This window comes from Anser anser (assembly GCF_964211835.1).
Source record: "Anser anser genome assembly, chromosome: 1".
Classification (NCBI taxonomy): domain Eukaryota; kingdom Metazoa; phylum Chordata; class Aves; order Anseriformes; family Anatidae; genus Anser; species Anser anser.
Window position 1 is genome coordinate 100023006 of NC_139720.1, and position 20903 is coordinate 100043908.

General features: G+C 36.7%; 1 protein-coding gene across 10 annotated transcripts in view; it reads left to right on the plus strand.

Moving 5' to 3' along the window:
* STXBP5L (syntaxin binding protein 5L) overlaps positions 1-20903 on the plus strand; it is a 206639-nt gene that overhangs the window by 95918 nt on the left and 89818 nt on the right. For all 10 annotated transcript variants that reach the window (XM_083834588.1, XM_083834584.1, XM_083834587.1 and 7 more), the window contains 2 exons: positions 5512-5646; positions 17375-17438. In XM_083834588.1, coding sequence (XP_083690714.1) covers positions 5512-5646; positions 17375-17438 — 199 coding nt within the window. The remainder of the gene's footprint in view (positions 1-5511; positions 5647-17374; positions 17439-20903) is intronic.

Genomic DNA, 20903 nt, shown 5'->3' on the forward strand with positions numbered 1-20903 from the left:
TGCACTTGGCCTTGAGGGCTGCACTGGCCACAGATTTTTCTCTGAAAAGAGTTGCTTTGAAAGTGGACTTGACAGAACAACAGCCAATAAGTGGCTATTACCATAGAGAAATGGCCAGTCTATCAGGTGGCAATGGCAAGAGAACAACGCACGGTGTTGACTGCCTGAGGTAACTCACTCTAAATTAGTGTAGAGTACTGAAAGCATCAGAGGACGCTGGAAAGGATTCCTTGAGCCAGGACAGATTTAATCACTCCAGAAAAAAACTGGTCTTCTGAGGTATGCTTGACCCTTTTAGGAATGAGATCAACTTTCTCAGCAGCAGCTGAACTCATCCATGCTAGGACAGCAAACTGTAAACTGAGTGTAAGAGGTTGGCTTAGAAGTCGCTGAGGGAAGGCTCACCAGGACTGCAGCTGGCTTGCCTTGCAGCTAGTGGGCTAGCATCCTGTCAGCTGCTTATGTTCTCAGGTTAATGCTCCTTCAGATTTTGTTTTCCTCTTCTCCCTCTCCCTAAGCCCTATTTGAGCCCCGTCTGTAAATTCATGAGATTTCCATCTATTCAGAGAGTGGATTTTATTTTGTTAGATTTCTGAGAGGGAATTCATGCTGATTTTTGGGTTCAGTAGGAACACACAGAAAGTGAACCCTTCTTCTGCCGGTCAGTGTTAGGCATAAGGGCTGCACATACTCTTTTCTTTTCCATATTTAAGATTATCTGTATAAGTGGAAAAGGCATAGTATAAATTTAGTTGCAGTTTTCATGTCGAGGAATGAGCAATTAAATAATTCAATTGGAAAAACTGTTCATCATTTTGACAAAAATACAATTTCTTCTCCCTCCTTCCGAACCCCTTGTTCAGGAAATGTATTCCAGGAAAGTTTTTCATATTAAAAACAGAAAAACAAAAATAACACAACAGAAACAGAAGGAAATGTTCTGGAAATTATCTTTTATTTTTCTTAGAACAATATCATTATTGTAATAAAGATGATTTGAAGCCATCTAAGTGTTTTTGCTAGTATTTCAGAGAATGTAGATGTCTAAATTATTTTAGCATTTTATTATTCTAACGATATGCAATGAAGTTTTTTTCCTCAGAGTTGTTAGACTGTAGAGTGCTGTGATTTTCTGAAAAATACATCTTTTCAGGATTTGCTAGGCAGAGTACATTCCTTTTAAAATCGGGTTTAAATTTTTGACAATGCCTCTTAATGCTACACGATTGTTTCTCAAATATTGCTTACGTAATATTTAAAGATATTTTTGATTAATGTATTCTGACTCGAGCGATTCATTTGTCAACTGTTGATTATTATTATTATTATTATTATTACATTTTATATCCTACTTTATGTTTTGAATACACTGAAAAACTGATGCAGTGTTCCAGACCATTTTAGCAGTATGGGAACACCTTTCAAGGTATCGGTACATGTTTTTTTGTACTACTTATCATGATCAATGAGATTCAGATTGTTGTTTGCTGCTGACTTGCTGCTGAGAATGTGTAATATCCACAGTTCTGGCTCACTTTCTGTAAGTGATCAATGTTGAACAGATTCTCAGGTCTACATTTAATTGTGTTCCATATTATCTTGATCAGATGGACAATCTGATTAAATTTTGGCAGGAGCACTTCATACTTGCATAAATCACTGCAAACTCTGCCTTCTTAAGAAAAATAGACTTTCCGTCTTTCTGGTGAGTTGACTAGGTTTGGTGGTTTGGCTGAGGAGTTTTGGTTGGTTGGTTTTTTTTTAGGGGCATCAAAGGACATTTTAATTTGCTTGTGGGATATATAGACTTACTAATATCCCTAAATAATGTAGGGACACCTTCCATCCACAATGAAAACTACAGTATGATACATCACTGTGTTCTTTTGAAGAAAGTATATAATTTCAGTACTTACTGAAATGTAAGATGTTCATTAAAAATCTAAGTCTTGCTTCAAAGAAGTCAAGTTAACATGTTCTGTAAATGTTTTCTGTAAAAGTAAAAAGTCAATAATGCATAAAACACTTTGCATTTAATTTACATAATGTAAAAGGAAACTACTCCAGAGCAGTGTACAGTTATGTGATATGAAAATCATATGGCTTTGTTTGGTGAAGCCTGAAAAAGTGTCATATTACAATGTCTAACAATCCCATAATCCCCATGTTCTAATATGCATTTAATTTTTAAAATGTTTGTTACATTCAATGTATGTTTCTGTTCTGAGCACTGGCTTTTAGTTTTCATAGCTCTGTATTTTTCTTTTTGATATAACTAGATTCTCTTTAAGGGAATAGCATTTTCTTACAAGCTCACATATTGTGAAAGGTATTATTTGGTAATGTGTAATAACAGTCTGAGTAAACAGGGAAGACTCATAGGGTAGTGTTCATTGTGGAAGAAAGAATATGCAGAATATTTTTTTATCTGCCTGTCCCATAAATCTATCAGAACAAAATGAAATTACTTAAGAGGAAATAGCTGGGCTTAGGACCGCATTAAAATTTGTGGTCATTGTCTTCATTCCTTAGCAACAACTGTTTCTCTTCTGGTTCTTCATACGACATATCCAGCCTTAGTAGCCACTGCTGTCTGGGATTTCAGATAGGCAAGCAGGAAAGTAAATATTGTAATTGATGGCCAATGATTAGGGCTTTAGTCTGATCCTGCTTTTACAGTAAGACCTTGCTCTTGAAACCCTATGTCCTTGAAATCTTAAGCCCGAAGTGGGCAAATGGAGGAAATGTAATAGCTGGGAAATTAGACGCACATTTGATCTGATAATTGTTGTGGCAGTACATGCTGGAGATTATAACCTAGAAGGAAATTTCAAAAATGAGAACAAGCAGACCAAAGTAGTCTTACATTGTCTGAGGTGATTTTGAGACTTTTCATAATCAGGTTATTGGATTCAATCTTGTGCTTCAGAGATCGAGTGTTCTGCAGTACACCATACTTTCTTGTGAATAGATTTATCAGAGTACTGAAATTCCATATGTTCCTAGATAGACTTGAATCTGATTGGACTGATGACACAACTGCAAACATTTGGAGTAGCAGGTATTCAAGTCAACCAGGGTTCACTGTGTGACTCACTAATCATTTGTTAGCCCCTAGAGAGCTGCATTTTCAACACTTTCAAAGTCAAAAATCTTTTTTTTTTTTATTCTTTATCTTCCTGTAATTTAACAGTTTACTACAAGTGCTTGTAGCAAATGAACATCATTAATATGAATTGGTTAAGAGGATTTATCAACCATGGACTAGAGAGGTTTTCACATGGGGTGGAACCTAACAAAGCATGCTTATGTTTTGGAGTGCAAGAAAGAGAAGTAGAGCTAGTATAGAAACACAAGAAATAAACATTTGGACTAAATGTGAATCTTACCAAAAGTCCAGCATATGGTGCCTCTAAAGAGAAAGCAGAAATAATGAAGTTGTTTAAGGAGAAGGATCAGGGAAGTCATGAAAACCAGCTTTACATTTGTAAAACTACAGAGTGAAAAGGGCAAAGTGTTCTTCACATCTGTTACAAACAGAAAAATAAAGAGATAAACAGATTAATAATAAACAGATTAATAATAAAGAGAATAAACAGATTAAATTCCTGCAATTTTTTTCTGTCAGACATTTGTCAATCTAACTGCACCTGTAATATAAGTACTAAGTTGCTGCTTGAAGGCATTTTCATTTATGCACACTAAACAGTGATTTCCATTCTCAAATCAATTCTCTTGGAAACACTTGGTTTGCTTCCCACAAAAGGTGGTGGAATTATTGCCAAAATTAGGTAGCTAATGAGAAAATGAGTCCTGTACAGGTGGATAGAACAAAATCTATATCGTGCTTAAGTCTCACTTGAATCAAGAAAACAAGATTTCTTTGAAAGGTAAGGCTTGTGCTGGATTCATGATTTAATGACAATTTTCTCCATAAATTAGGATATGAAGACTGCATATCTCTAGTTTGTTCAATTCAGTGTGATGCATAACGCAAAAATATTCTTTGCTCACTTGAAATGCATTCAATTTAAGATATTCTGACACATGATTAGACAGAATCTAGAATTAGATTAGAACTTTTCACGTACTGTGCAGAGTCTGGTTGGAATATTTTTGTTTGTTGAGAATACTTTACAGGAACAATTACAGGAAATTATGTGAAATTTAGATTAATATTTAACAATTTCTTTAATTCAAAGGTTGGTAAATGGGTGGTGACGCACTGGAACAGGTTGTTCAGAGAGGTTGTGGATTCCCCATCCCTGGAGGTGTTCAGGACCAGCTTGGACAAGGCCCTGGGCCACCTGGTCTAGTGGGTGGCATTCCTGTCCGTGGCAGAAGGGTTGGAACTAAATTGTCTTTAAGGTCCCTTCCAGCCCAAGCCATTCTCTGATTCTATGATTAAATGCTCTCTTTGGGGGACATTACATGTTGGAGAAGGTCAGATTACTGAATGATAGCCAGCAACCCTCTCACTCTTCTGTAATGAATTGAGACGTTGCTGTACCATAAGAATTAAATTTGAAATATTTATGTTCGTAAATGCTGTTTACATGTTTGTGGGGGGAAGAGGTGTTAAGGATAAAATTTATTGCATAGTCCTTACATCAAGCTTGTATATAAAAGCTAGAAATAGCCTGCTTGTGGAATTGAATGCTAAGTACAGTAATGTATGGCATAGCAGGCAAAATACCTGCATTTTCTCAAATTTCCTTAGGCTATACCATAAGAACAGATGATGTTTCGGCCTATGTAAGTAGCACATATTTGATTAGCTTTAAGCATCAGGTAGTTTTATATCTCATGTAGATAGTTTTGCTTCATGTATACACTATGTGTATAATAACTATAATATCGAAGGGACGTGAATCTGTTCATTTGTCATACCTGTGAGAATTTGTATACATGTTATATTGAGAAACTGTCATAACATTTTCCAAGATAATATTTCCAAACACAGGTTCATCACTCTGTAATAATGATATAAATGTAGGCTTCAACATGTCTATGATATAATCCTTATCTATACTTGGTAATGCTATTAATCTAGTGCCCCACTTTCCCAAACAGCCAAGAAAGTGAATGTTTTCTTGTGTTTATGATGGTGTTACACTTATGTTGTACAAAACACTAATCCTGCTGATGTCCATTAACTTCTGTTTGAACTGGAAAAATTGTTTATAGTAAAAAAGAAAATAGGAAAGCCTAGCTCAAGAGTCTTGGATGCTATCATAGTGCAATTTATGTATTCATGGAGGTAATGTGATGTAGGTCAGAGCTTAAGTGATATGTCTCTTTTTCCCTGCCCTTCATATAGACAGACAGGTTCTCTTCTATGTTTTTTCTGCAGATGACCTCCAACAACTGCACATTCTTCAGAATGCTGTGCCTGCTGTGAGGTTTTTCTGAAGTTTTAAAATGGAAAGAACAGTTATTTCATCTGTAAAAATGTTAAAACATATATATTTGATATGTTGTTCAGTCAGTTTTTTTGTTTTTCCTTTACAGGATTACTTACTGCCATCTACCTTTCCAGAGTAAATGGCTTTACGTTGGAACAGAGAGGGGAAATACACACATTGTTAATATTGAGTCCTTCATTCTTTCTGGATATGTCATCATGTGGAACAAGGCAATAGAACTGTAAGTGCAGGGTTTTTTTTGCATTTGTGACTGTGGTCATTTTTGTATCTATCTTAAGATTCATTTTTAAGAATAACTTTTTGTTACAAATATTTACAAATCTTTAGAAAACCTTTTATTTCAATCAGTCTGTGTAGTATTAGCTGCTCTGTTACACGATGTTAGAAAACTACATTTATAATAGAGATCATTTAATTGCATTTTCATGTACAAGAAAATGTTATTTGGGAACCTGTTTAACCACTGACTTACATGAAATACACATAATTATTAATCCCACAAATTCTGATTTTTATGTATATATGTTTTTCTATATCAATATATATATTGATATATTTATTTTGTTCACAATCTTCTTCAGACATCCTCTGAAGAGAATAATAGAATATTATTGGTCCTAAGACTCTGTGGAGAACTTTTCTTCATTGAACTGTAGAATCATTTAGATGAGAAGGGATTGCAGGTCTCTAGACCAACCCTCCTACTTCAAACAGGACTAATTTCAAAGTTAAATTTGGCTCATTGGGACCTGATGAAAGTTGGTGATGAACTGATAGGAGAGGTAATGAGCAGATGTTGGTGTCTGTTAAATGACAGCTCTCTGACAAGCTAACTCAGGTTGCCTATGCTATGTGTATGAAATGGAAGGAGACATATAGATGTCTGAGAGGGATAAATCTATGCTTCTTGCAAGTAAAAACCTAAGAAGAAAAGAAAAAGTGTTTTTCAGCTGTTTCCTCTGTGAAATTTCAGAAAGTGAAACTGCTGAGGAAAAACTCGTAGTATTTCATGCAGTTTCTGAGACACTTGATTCATATTGTGAGGAAACTGTTACCTCAAGTAGCAATCTGAAATTAACAAAGCTCGGTTGACCAAGGAGACTGCATCTAATTATAAGGTTATGGGCCTACAGTGGTAGATCCATTTCATCCCAAGCAGAGATCACATTGATAGTAGCCACTTTTCTACAAAATCCTCCTCATTCCCCCGTTTTCCCTCACTCTGTTGTTACTAAATTCTTCACTAATAGTTATGGCCCACAGGTTGACAAAACTGATACCTCTATTTCTTCCTTCCCCTCTGTCCCTACCAAACTAAATAGGAAGAGTCACAAAAATCTCATTTTATCTTCAAAAGAGGTAAAATTAAGGATATGAAAGGTAATTAGGATTCAAACAGTCTTCTGTTAAATCTTTCATCCTGGTAGGAATTTTGGAATGTTTGTCCTGCCTTTGTAAGAGTTTGCTCAGCTCTGCTCAGTAGTTTTGGCTGAAAAAAAATCCTGCTGGAGAATGAGATTTAATCAAAACAGAATCAATACATTAATTTTGATGAGTTCTTCAGGTGGGAAGTATCTTAATTATTTTTCTCTTTCCCACATTGTTTTAATGATGTTGACATATTAGAGGTCGTCTTGTTTTATTTGTGTTTTTTTTAAAGGTATTATATACATTTTATTGAGTAGTTAATGCCTTTGACAATTTGAGAACAACACATTTCCATTTCATTTGTGTTTTCAAATTTTCTTTCCTCCAGATACGATGATGATTTTCTTCTGTATGGGAACAAGTCTGAAAGCTTGTATGAAATGGAAACTTTCCACCAAGTTTCACTTCCTATTTAGTTCAAAATTCTTTTGGATATGTTTGTTTTTGTTTATATGGCCACAGTAGACATTTCTTATGAGAACAGATTAGAATTCTTCAGTGAATCTTCAGTGAAAAGTATGTGGTTTTCTTACTAAAAAGCTTTGGTACTGAGCTGTTGAGACAGGTCGCCGTCATTGTTTCTTCTTCTAAAAAGCTAGTTTCTCACCTTACTGCTTTGGTGACAGTTGAGCACAGGTATTCATTCATTGTTGCTTCTTGTTCTATCAGTCTTACAAGTATACCTTGATCCCTATAAGCAATGTGCTAGTCTAAGAAGGCTGTATCCTCTTCTTGTACTTCTTGGTATCAGATGGAAGAAGTTGTTTTTGTCTGTAACTACACAGGTAAATAGTGCGATACCTTCTGGATTAATTTTTCCATATTAGAATAAGAGGCTGGTGGGGATAACGGTGATGTTTGTGACAGCAGCCACCTTTAATAGATGTTCTAGCACTGCTGACATTGAAACTATGTGACTTTTTCCTAGTAAATTCACCTGAACTCTGTCTGGAATATGACATAACAACAGCCTAATGTCTCTTCAAATCCTCTTGCTTTCTTGTAGGTAAAAATATAACTTAGATTACTTTTTAACAAGAATGCTATTAACACTAAGTGTGTTTGATAAGTATGGGCTTATGTTAGTAGACTTTCCTTTATAATTGTACTGAGCTGTATATTTGAGAGAACAATTTTGTCTTGGGCCATGGATATGTTCATATTTGATTATATTTTTTGAATCTTCTAAGTTCAGAATTATTTATATATTTTAGTATTACAGAGTCATACAATAATTCAGGTTGGAAGGCTTCTCTGGAGTTTTCTGGACAAACCTCCTCTTTGCAGTAAGATCAGCTATGAAACTCGATTGTTCAGGGCTTCCTATGCTCATAGGGCCTATTGATGTTAGGTACTTTCAAAGTTGAAAGAAAATGGGAAAATGTATGTGTATATGTATGTATACCTTCAGGAACAGTTTCAGTATTGCCGTGAATGAACCTGTACAAAGTAATAGTGCTCATAAGATTGTTTTTCATTCTGAGATAGATTATATCATATCAGAGTGTAGGATTAGTTTGAAGATGCTACTATTCTCTATAAAGATTGGAAGCAGAGGGTTTACCTTCTGTGCAGGCATATTTGTGTCAAAATTATTGGCAAGGAAAGCCCAGCAAAGTGATTGCTCTGCTGCTATATTCAAGTCCTCAAGTCCTCAGCTTAGATGGAGGATTTATAAATAGAACTTCGAGTGTGTCAGATTTGTGTGTCATCTGCACAAACAAGCTCAAAGAAGAGTTTTTCCCTCTTTGTGCAACTTTTACCCACGGTTTCTAAAACTGCAGGCTAAGGCTACCAACATAACTTGTCTTCCTTTCAAAATCCCTCCTCTTGTCAGCCTTGCAAGTGACTCTAATGAAATCTCTGTGAATTTTCAAAATAAGGATTTAACTCAGTTGTCATTGGGATTTTAAGGCTATACAATGAAAAACAATAGGAAATTGAACAGATTTTTTTTTTAAGCCTGAAATGCTTCAACTTTGGCATGTTAAACTATGTATTACCACATCTAAGTCACTGTAAAGCCATACTATAGCTCATTTTATGAGTTAAAAACGAACAACACATAACCAACCAACCAAAAAAAAAAAAAAGCTAAAATTCCACTTATCTTAGATTTTCAGAACATGGTTAAAGAGGACCTCCACATATTTTGCTAACACTATGGCCAAGATAACCTGAATACCTGTGTTGTCATTTTTCCCCTTCGGAAAACACCTACAAGCTATATTCTAAACTTTCATCATGGACTGAACTTGTTCCTATGAGGCCATGATGATTTTGCTCAGTAATAATATAATCAACGGTATAGCATAGGCACAAAAAATAGGGAGTGTAGAAAACATATTCCAGCAACTCATTTTAGTCTGTTCATGAATTTACCGGGGTTTAAACCTCTCACACTGTTTTGTGACACTTCATGAGATTACTTTTTTTTTCCAGATAACAGAAATCTATCCTTGAAACAACAAAAAAAAACATAGCGACACCTATCAAATGACTGATAGAATTATTTTTTTTCTAATAGTGATTATTTTGCAGAGAATCACCTTGTCCTGCATTGTCTGCTTTCACTTAGAAAGCTGGCTTTAGGTTTGATTTTTATCTTTTATTTTTGTCCCTTGAAAGCTTGTTACCACTTGTGATTTTTGTGTGTGTGTGTGTGTGTCTAATTTTCTATCAAAATATACTGAAAGATCTGTAGAATACAAAATTTTGGAGTGAGTGTTTTTTCTCATCAGGGTCCATTCACAAGTATCTAGTAGAGAAATATGTCGAAAAGATGGTGAAAGTACCTATTTATCATAGGTGCTATTTCTATATATATATTATAAGAGAGATCCTCCAGCTTGCTTTAAACAATATTTACAATATTGTAATTTATTACAATATTTATTATTACTGAGAAATTAATAGACTGTGAATGTACTGAGAAATGAATAGACTAATAATGTAAAGGAAACTAATCCTTTTTGTTTGAGATTATTTTCAATAGTGAGGCATAACTGATTCTAGAAGTTGAGGAAAAAAGTTCTTTATAAATCATATGCACTGTAAAATTCAGTGGACCTGACCTTGTCAAGAGCTAAGAAAGAAAATTAGAACGTGGGGAGTTTAGAAACGTTTGCTCTAATAATTCTGATCTCGGCTATTACTGTAAGCATCTGAAGCATCTTTTCAGCTACGATTGAAGAAAAACTCAAAGATTTTAATTTGTCTTTACTAGCAGAGCTAGTACTTTGCCAAAGATGCTTGGTACTCATGATGCTACTCTGTCTTCTACTCTCTAACATGCAAACTGTTTCTCTCCTTCAAAATATTTGGAAATAAGTCTGGAAGAGAGGTATAGTCTGTAAGTTTAGCATGTGTTTGCATCTACTTCAACAACACTGAGATTTATTTTCTCAGACGGCAGGATCATACATTTTGGAAGGTCACCTGGTGTCTGTGATAAGGAAGATCTTGCTGCGAGTCCACTAAACTTCAAAAACGAGAGATGTGCATTGTAACCCCCTTCATGAGCATGCAAGTTTTAGTGCTTGAACACCCCAATGAATAACTGAACGAATAACTGAAACTCAGTTGGAATTGATTTATGACATAGCTGTTACTTGGTCTTTTCTTTCTTAGCTCTTTCCCTGGCCAAGCCCCATTCCCTAGTTTCAGAGCCAGCAGTTCCACTGTGGTAAAGGAAAGCAGCACACGGGAGGAGCGATAGTAGTCTAGGAGCAACTGCCACCCTCTCTGCTCTGACCCAAATGGAAATAATTCTAATATAAAGGAAGTGCAAGCTGAAAGGTGTCTCTCTTCTAGATATTTCAGAAATTCTGTCCAAGTTGCATCTTGAGGTTGAACTGATTATTACTTACATTATTCACATCCTATGGATCAAATCTAGGAACTAGGGTATCTAACTTATTCATTCTCTTCAATTTCTCCATGATTCTACCAATGAAAAGAAAGTCTTAAAATCTGTGGTGCACTTCACCTTTGTAACAGCAGAACTACAGAATATGTCTGACTACTGGCACAACAGAAATATCTGCTTATGCACATCCATTTCTCAGCACTGTCACATTCAGTTGTATCCAACTCTGTAACAATGACTAATAGAAATGCGTTCCTTTGTCCTCCCCTAACAACTTTTATCACTTTCTACCACTAGTAGGTTTTCGTTCATCTCAGAAATCATTAGTGTGATAATTCTGTAATTGTGCATGCTTTTTTTTTTTCAAGAGCAATATTGCTTTCTCTTGATTTGATTCTGTTTCATCATATATTTCTTTTTGCCTGCTTTAGAGATTGTCTTGGTATTTCACGAAGTTCTTACACCAGTACTTAAGTTACTCTGTTTGTTAGAGGGCATAATATTTCCCAGAATGATGGTGAGTGCATCGTCTATGTATTTTCCATGTTTTTCTGGGTCCAAACTATAACATCACTGATGACTTCTTTTTGAGCCTTCTAGTTTTACAGTAAAATACATTTTTTAAAAATGCATTCTTACAAGTTTTTTGAAGACTCCTTTTGTATAGTGAATAGTTTCTTCATTTCATTCCTGTTTTGATTAAGAGTCAAGTCTTACAGCATATCAGGTCTCTCATTTCCCACAAAGAAACATGCACCAGATAAGTTAATACTTGCTGCTGTCAAGAAAAACATCTGAAGAAGTGCACAACAGTTCAAAGTATCATTAGTTCATTAACAAACTTCTAGTTCTGTAGAGCTGTTATGGGAGCCCTTTGCTCCATTTTTAAATTCTTCTGTAGTCTGTTTTTTCAGGTTATTGAGGTCAGTGAAGGCTATGAAGTATTGCAGAATTTTATATCATTAGTTCGTTCTTTCTTGCTCAGTTCAAGGTAGCTTTTGCTTCAGGAATTTTTTACTGCAGATCATAGATTATATTTTGGGGACTTAACCTTTTTTTTTTTTTCTTTCTGCCATGTATGGACTTGTCTTTCTTTTTTATTCTTCTCATATCTTTGCAGAGTTTTATTCTCTCAGTCACTCTCAGCTGTAGCCGAGCTAGTATTTGGGGAATTCTCTGCTCAATTATTTCACTTATGCCTTATTTTCTTCTACTTCTTCTTCTGTATTTTGCCCTTTCTCTAGGGCTAGGATCTACTTTTTACATGGTGTCTTAAAGACAGCTTGAAGAAATGCCTATACAAAAGTATCTGGCATCAACAGCAGTGTATTTTATTCAAGATAGCTTCAAATTTGGTTGGTTTCCCAGCACCTTTTCATCCTTTCCAGGAGCTGTTGTATCTCTGCCTTTGCTTTTAATTTAATTCACCAACATTTTTCTTTCTTTGCTGTTCTACAATGGCAGCATACAACTTTCCAATCTTCTTGACAAACCTACTCTAACAGTAGTGATGGGAAACAAAACATTTTATGTATACTAAAGCTACATGAGGCAAAATGTTTTCATGTGTAGACATTTCTACATGCAGTGTTATCTACAGTATGAAAGTAGTAATTACTGTATCTGTAGCTCTGATAGTGTTTCATGAGTTTTGTAAACTAATCTCATTGATATAATATAGTTAACTAAATAATTGCTTCACATAATCCTACTTGTAGTGCAGCCTTGATGTCTACCCTTAGGAGAAATTGATCATAGTGCCTGGCAGTCCTTTTGCATGCAACACTTCTCTAGGGCTCCAAAAAAACATTGCTGCTATTTCTATTTATACATACTTTCCTTGAGGAAAAAATAAGATGCATGTCACGTAAGGCATTGGGCTGCCTTTGGCATATGTGACTATTCCTAGTCTTAATGTGTGGCACAGAGGGGCTAGCTTTGGGTTCTTAGCCACAGCCCTTCACTGGGAGAGAGATAACATCACTTCAGGAGAAGCGAGAAAGATGTCTTGCCAGAGAAGATTTGTCATGTCTTTCCTGGATCCAGCCATATGGTTGGTTCAGAGGAACAAGGGAAAGGCCATATGCAATGGAAAATTATTATCCTTTCATGCATATTTTTTCCTGCTCCATCTGAAAATGTTATTTTGTGCCAGTGTATACCCCCAGAACATCTCCCCTAACATGGGACTGACTATGTGTGTCCTTTGCCAAACCAAACCAAAAGCTTTGTGCTGCACCTTGTGGATATTCCTTGTTGGTTAGTCCAAAGAGGTATCAGTTTTAATGAAAATGGTTTGCTTGATTTGTATTAAAAAAAAAAAAAAAAAAGTATTTCTTGGAGCCCTGGAAAGGTAGTGCAGAAGTACTGCTGGGTAGCAGGCTTTTCAGTTTCAAAATGCTTTAGGAACATCAGCTGTCATCACCCCAGCAACTCCATGTGTGATGTTATCCGTGATGGCAAGTCTGAATTGAGTTTTAGGCTCTGCAATTATTTGAAACAGATCCTTACTTATTTCCTGACAGAGTTAGTACTATGACTGCCAAACTTAGTAGACTGTTTCCTCTTGCCTATGTATAATCAAAGCTGACAGCTGTTAAGTGATCAGGGTATTTGTGCTGGGCGGACCCTGGCTGACTGCAAGATCCTGACCCAACCATTCTCTCACTCCCCTTCCTCAGCAGGACAGGGGAAGAAAATAAGATGTAAAAGCCTGTGGGTTGAGATAAAGATGGGGAGATTGATTACTAATTACTATCAATGGGCAAAACAGACTCAGTTCAACTCAGAATTTAGTTTATTGCCATTTAAAAATAGAATTGGACAGTGAGAAATTAAGACAAAACTTGAAGCAGCACTGTGGGATGGGGAGTGGGGGTTGCAGTCAGTCCGTAACCGTTCCTCCCTGCCACTCCTTCCTCACACTGTTCCCTGCTCCAGAGTGGGTCCTTCCCATGGACTACAGTCCTTCAGGATAAACCTGCTCCAGGTTGGGCTTTCCATGGGCTGCAGCTCATTCAGGAAATACTCAGCTGCTTCAGTGAGGGGGCCTCCACAGGCTGCAGTGTGGAGATTTGATCTGACATAATCCTCCTTGGGCTGCAGGGGGACAGCCTGCTCCACCATGGTCCTCTCCATGAGCTGCAGGGGAACTTCTGCTTTGGCACCTGGAGCAACTCCTCCCCCTCCTTCTTCACTGACCTTGGTGTCTGCAGGACTTCTCACACTTTCTTTCCTCACTTCTTGTTGCCTGTGAAGCATTTTGCCCTTTCTGAAGTACCTTTTACCCGAAGTGCCACAAGACTCAGCTGCATCCTGCACTGGGTCTGTTGGAGTTGGGTGTATCCAGCATGGAGCAGCCCCTGGCCTCTTCTCACAGAGGGCACCCCTGCAGCCTCCCCACTGCCAACACCTTGTCTCCTTCATCCAATGTTTCACATAAAAGCGCTAACAAGAATTGAACCTAAGACTTCTAGCGTAGGTTTGAAAGTAGAACAATGTTTCATTGAGTCTTTTGATGGAGTGAAATACTAGCTAGACTAAAATAATAAAATTGGAAGAAAATGGAAGAAACCTGACATAGTTATAATACAGAACAAGTAAACTATTACAATAGTGAAGAGAAAAATAATATAAATATTAAGGGAATACTTATATAAATATAAAGGAACAGAATAAGGAAAAATAAAATCTCCTAAATTTAGTGTGCTGTGGTTGGTATTAACTTTTCTGATAATGAGTGAAGCTCTTACTCAGCAAAATAGACAAAATAGCTAGGAACCTAATAATAAAACTGAAATTACTCCTGAAAGAAACAAAAGGTGCCTAATATCTTGAAAAGCAAAAAGAAATTTTATTGCATTGTTTCAGGTGGCAAACCTCCCAGGATCCTCCAACTACTGTAGTACAATAGATTCAAGATAGAGAAATGGATGAGGTAGGAAAAAGTATTGTATTAGTGAAGAACATCCCTTTTAGCTGAGGTCTCAGTATGGAAATCATCTCTGAAAGAATATAAGATAAAAATAAGACTGGTAGTAAAAGACAGCTTTGCGTCATTTATAGAGGAAGCACTAGTTAGTGACAATGAAAGTATAATTACTGTAAAGTTAGATGTAATGTAGAGTGACTACAACTCATGTAACACTTTGCTTCTACACAAAATAAATGTGTTCTTTAGTAAGCAATGACTATATCTTAAAAAGAAAACTGTTTGTGCAAATACATCTAAGTTGTTCTTGACTTTTATAATAAGTAGATACAAAGAGCAGTTTGAATGGGATCAGCCCATATCTTAGAAAGACGATATGCTCTTTTCTTTGCTCCCTCCATTTACCCCAATTTTGCCAACATTCCTGGTCAAATGCCAACACTTGTATGGCCAATTTACCCAACCTGCATGCTGGTCGGCTCAATGGGCTGGAATAACTGACCAAAACCTGCATGTATTGCCAGCCAGCCAGCATGTCTGCATGTACTCCTTGCACCATTTCATCTGTTGCCAGCTTATTCATGCCTGATGTTTGCTTGGCTCTGCCCCCTCTTCTGTCACACTGACCAGCATAGTGTTGCCTGACTAACTGCACTGGTTTTGAACATTGAGAAGCAGTGTTTATAGCCAGGCACAAAGGGAGAGAAAAGTGAATTCACAGTGTATTGGAGTGGTTCTTATCTGGCAAAAAAAAAAAAAAAAAAGTAAAATTCTTTATGCTGCCTCCCACTCTTCCCAAATTTCCCTCTTATTCTTTTTCTTCCTACTTTGCACTGTATGGCATGGGCAGCATGTACCCCAAACAGATCTAGTTCTTTCCTTCACCATACACGGACTAGTCCAAATAGGTGAATCTATGTCATAAACAAAGTTAAAGCAGGCTAAAATGTCCCCAGTTGTCATATTTATTCCCTGAGGACTAGCAGTACAAGATACTTGTGGGCCTAAGCCCAGTTTGCAAATACCCTCATCTCACTGTTCAATTCACTGTCACTGCCTATCTACCCTGCCTGTTTCCAGGTCTGGTGGTATGGAAATTATTTTTTTTTTTTATTTCAGTATAGGTTACTAAGAAGCAGCAACTCAGTTTGCAGGGTCTTCTTTGGCAAGTTGGCTTGGATAAAAATGATAGCCAAATCTCCTGCTGCTTGCATCTCTGCAAAAATGGTTTTTTGCCATGACTCGAACCAAATGGGTACTTGCTGCTGGCACTGTTAAAGACAGCCTGTATAGAATGTTACTGTATAAACAGTTTTTCCCCTGCTTTCTTGCTGATCTCACTTCCATGCTAGGATATGCTGCAAATTGCTGTTGTGGAAGCCTTGCTCACCTCAACCTCATGTAGCAAAGTAACATGCAGCAGGTATCTGTGGAAACATGATCTGACAAAGCTGAAGATGGTGGCAGGGGATCATCTCATGGAGAAGGTTCACCATGTGAATGTCTTGCCATATTGCCACTAGCTTTGTGTATGCAGCCAGCAGTAATGTTAAAATACTTGTAAAGGAATGGGGTATAGTTTTGGAAGGTTGTTCGGCTTTTAGATGACTGCTTTGGGAAGGACGATATGGATTACTCTGCGATATTTTAATGTTCAAGGTGACTGGAGTTTTCCGCAAACCATTCTCAATCTTGATTTGGGGTCTAACTTGGTAGTATAAAATGTTTTGAGGCCAGTTTTGCTATAGTTCAGTATTTGAGCCAAAAGAAGAACAACATGGTTAATTTATGGAATTCCTTTGAGTAGTTTGGCTGGAGAACCTTGTTTTAATCTTTCTTTAATTTTCTTGCAAAACTTTTTTTCAGTTTGTAGCCTATGTCATTTTAGATGTGGTTTCCAGGAAAACTTTATGGACCCTGCCATTCCATATTTCTTTTCCTGGTGACCATTGTTGACCCAGACATATAAATAGGGACAGCAAGTCTAGATCCTTACCTGAACTTCAGAGGATGTGTGCTCTGACCCCATATCCTAGCTAACAGAAAGGTCCTGTGCTATGCAGCCATTCAAATAGCCTGAAACTTTGTGGGCTTAGTGCTTGTCTTCTTTCTCTGTATGACTGCCAGGGCCTAAAGTTATGTTCAGAAAAGACGGCAGTTCAAAAATCTTCACAGAGAGGACCATGTCAGAGCAATTCCCCACACTGCAGCCTGTGGAGGCCCTCTCACTGAAGCAGTAGGAGTATTTAGTGAATGAGCTGCAGCCCATGAAAAGCCCTCCCTGGAGCAGGATATTAGTTACTGAAAAGAATCCAGTGGAGACCGTAAATCCTTGACAGATTGGCCTTGAAATCGGGCAAGAAAGCAGGGAGGGCAGAAAGAGAGAATGGACAACAGAAAAGGCAGAAAAAGCTTTAGAAAATAGGGAAAAAAAATCTGTAATAGGTTGAAAAGTGAGATTTAAATTTAGAAAAAAAAAAAAGGAAGAAGAAAGCATTAATCTGTGATAGAGAATCTTTGCTTTAACAGGGCAAAAAGGAAGTAGAGTTGAACATGAAAATGTATGGGCTATTTTCAGATAACAATATTCCCCTTTGGACTTTTTAGAATGGCTTTTAAATTATTGGAGATACATGTTAACATACCTAGCAATTAAGATAAGCATCTAGCTTTTCAAGCAAAGAAAAAATTCACAGATTTGAATTGATTTTTGTTTTGCAGATCCACAAAGACTCACCCTGGGCCAGTTGTACATTTAAGTGACAGCCCAAGAGATGAGGGAAAAGTGAGTACAACTAATGATAAAAAATATTGCAACATTTCATAGCCTTCATTGACCTTAATAGCTCTTTCTCTTTTCTTATTCACTAATTATATTATCTGCTTTCATTATATATTTGTAAGGTCACTGTTTTCCAGTTAAAAAAAAAAAACCTCTTTGGACAATGTTAATGAGTAAAAATCTGTGATACAGACAACATCCTTTGAAACTTCTAGCCAGTAAAAATTGTTCCTTATTAAATAAATGTGAGTTTTGATAAAGTAAGAATTGACTAAAAATTGTGTGAGGACCTTGGTATTTGCAAAAGTATGCTATTATGAGGGCATTATAGTAAGTTATCATGAGATTTTATAAGTCACTTCTTATGCAAGAATAATAATGATAGCAACCCCCGTTTGGAACTTGCTGCTGTTTGTGAGCAGCTGAGAATAGCAAAGAGCTGTCAAGAAGTGAAAGCAAAACTAGCAGTTAGAGCGTTAGGGTTGTGATTGATACCATCAGGAGGCAAAATCTGAGTTGGCTTTATTTCTGTGGTATCTTTTCCAAAATGAAATTTGATTGCCAGAATGCCAGCTTTATCATAACTGTTTCTATTTCTTTGCTGCTACTGTTTGTTTTTTGTTTGTTTGTTTTTTCTTTTTTTTTTTTAGCATTTTGCTAAAATGCTAAGCTATTTAACTATTTTATCTTTTTGATCACTTTCACCAGTTGCATTTCAGTGAGTATTTATAAGGGACTGCGTTTTACAAATGGTGTATCTATTCAACAGTGCGTCTCACTTAAGTAACTTTTAAGTTATTGGAAACTAGAAGCATTCTGAATTTCTGTTACTGCTTGGAAATACAGTTGCTTGTTGCTCAGAGGGCACTTTGGAGATATCTGGGCACTGATGAACTGCTAGCATACTAACAAGGCTCTCGCAACAGCAAAATCAGGTGGATCCTTATTAAAAACAAACATCAGAAGCTTATGGGGAGAAAGAGTAGAGAATGCAAGACACATTGAAACCATCCCAGTGCAGCTGTTTATATCATTGATAGACTGAGGGTGGCATAAAGCACAAATTGGTGCTAACAAATTACTTGCAGATTTGCAGAATGTGGAATCAGCAGTTTGATATTTACTGGAAAATATCAGTAAAAGGTACACAGAGACATAAGAGAAGTTTGAAGCACTGAATCAAAAGACAGCTCCAGATGAAAAGACCGAATATTAGAGAATACTAATTCACATCAAACTTTGGTTGAAAAAAATAGAGGGAAAAAACAGTCTTTTTTCAGAAAGGGGAAATGGAAAAAAGAAAAACAACGCAAACTTCTGGGACTTTTGCTGTTCAACATAGTTATAAACAACCTAGAAAAGAGTGTAAGCAGTAATGTGTTAAGGTTTGCTGGATCTTAAGGGGCTGAGAAACTCAGCAGCAAAATGGCAGGTTAAATAATGTCTTTCGTTAAGTATTCAGTGTAAATAGCTGGAAGTGATATGTGAGGAGGAAAAGAATATTTCTAACTTTCTAACATATAAAACAATGGGTCTGAGCTGATTATTACTGTTTAGTATCAAGACCTTAGAATGATGATTGATAGTTCAATAAAAATATCAGTTCAGTGCTCAGTAGAGATCAAAAAAATCAAATCACAATTAGGCACTATTTGGAGATGAATAGGGGAGAAAAAATCATTATTGCATAAATGCGTAGTTGACATGCCTGCTGAATACTGAGTATAGCTCATGTCTTCCTATCTCAAAAAGAATGTCATCACACTAGAATAAATACAGAGAAGGGGCAAAATTTTCTATATGAGGTGCAACTAAGCCAGACAAGGCAATTAATTTTGGAAACAACTGATTGTGATCCTGAGTTTGAAAATGCCAATTATTGCAAAGAGGGTAGAAAGAGCTCTTTCAATGCAAACTCTAAAAGGATATTATCAGAGATCTAGGGACTCCGGGTATCTGGCAATACAAGTACAAGTTAAGACAGTTCAGACAGAAGCTTTATGAATTATGATAATAGTGAGAGAACATTTGGACAGCATCTGCCCCTCTACTTTCCCATCCTCTGCCAAGTGATTGCAGAGACCCAACCTACATACTGTTTCAGAAAAAAAAAAATAGAAAGAAAGAAAAAAAAAAGTGAGGAAAACCAATCATTCCGATGTTAACAAAGTCAGGTATCCATCCCTGAGAGGGATGGACTCCTTTAAGTAGCTTGTTAGCTGCCACAATTCTGAGGCAATAAAACAGTGAATATGTGATGATATGGAAATGGCTTTTGGTGAAGCCTATAGACTATAAGAGGATAAACTCAGTATCGTCTTAGCGGAGAAGTGGGGATTTGGAATCACAGCTTTTAGTTGAAATAAATGCTCTTTTTGTTAGGAAAAACTTCTTAGCCCAAACTCCCAAATCTTAAATATTACTAAGTTTGCCACCACAGTATCAAATGAAGCTGACAAAAACTGGATTCCAGACAAGCCATTTAAGTGCCTTCTCAAATGTGCAATGGGTAGAAGCTATTCCAAGTAGTGCTGCAGGTGCTAAAAATGTATGTGGGTCACATGGGGGAACAAGAAAAGTTCACACAAGAGAAATCAATATGAGGGTTTTGGAAGAGGTTCGCCAAATTTTCCTAAAATGTTATTAAAGATGACTTTAACTAGAGTTATGTCTAGTTGAGAAGCTGGCTATCATTGAATCAGGCTGTGAGAATATGGGAGAGTATAAATACTCACCCTCCTCACATATTGTTCTTTGATATTTCTATTTGGCTATTTAAGTACAAGACCTACCTGTTGTGATAGGTAGACCTTTTGCTTAATTCAGTAGAGCTGTTCTTAAGAAACAGGTAATAGAGCTGTTCCGAGATCTACTTATCTTGCTTAGCTCCTCAGCTTCAAGTAGACCAAAGACCACTGAAAGCTGTTGGTGGAAGAAAGCACACTGCCCAAATCACTTTGTGAGGTGGCAGCACATATATTCTTAGATAGCAGATATATTCTTAACACATGCTTCAAAAATTAAAAAGTGGGTAACAATTTAGTCATAATCATTGCTGGAAATACAGGTATTCTTGTACTCCACAGATTACAGTTCTGGGCTTATTTCCCTGAAGTAAACAAGTAGCATTCCCCTATGGGATTGATGCACTCAGTTGTTGAGAGCCCCAAAACATAGACAAATTTTTCCAAAGCTAGGACAATCATTTATTTCTTTTTGAAAGCCAGGGGAATGTGTGTGCCAGCTGTATATTCATTTAAAAAAAAAAAAAAAAAAGTTCAGTAGTTGATGACCAGTTTTTTTCTGTGCCAAAAGAGTGACTGTAATTCCAGAAGACTTCTGCCATTCAAATTTTTTCCAGAGTGTCCTCCAGGCAAACTATCAGGGCAGATTTTGGAGACGGGCTCTGTCACAAATCTAGCAAGCAGTGGTTGGAAGACGACAGAGAATTTGGGCATTAGTGTGCTA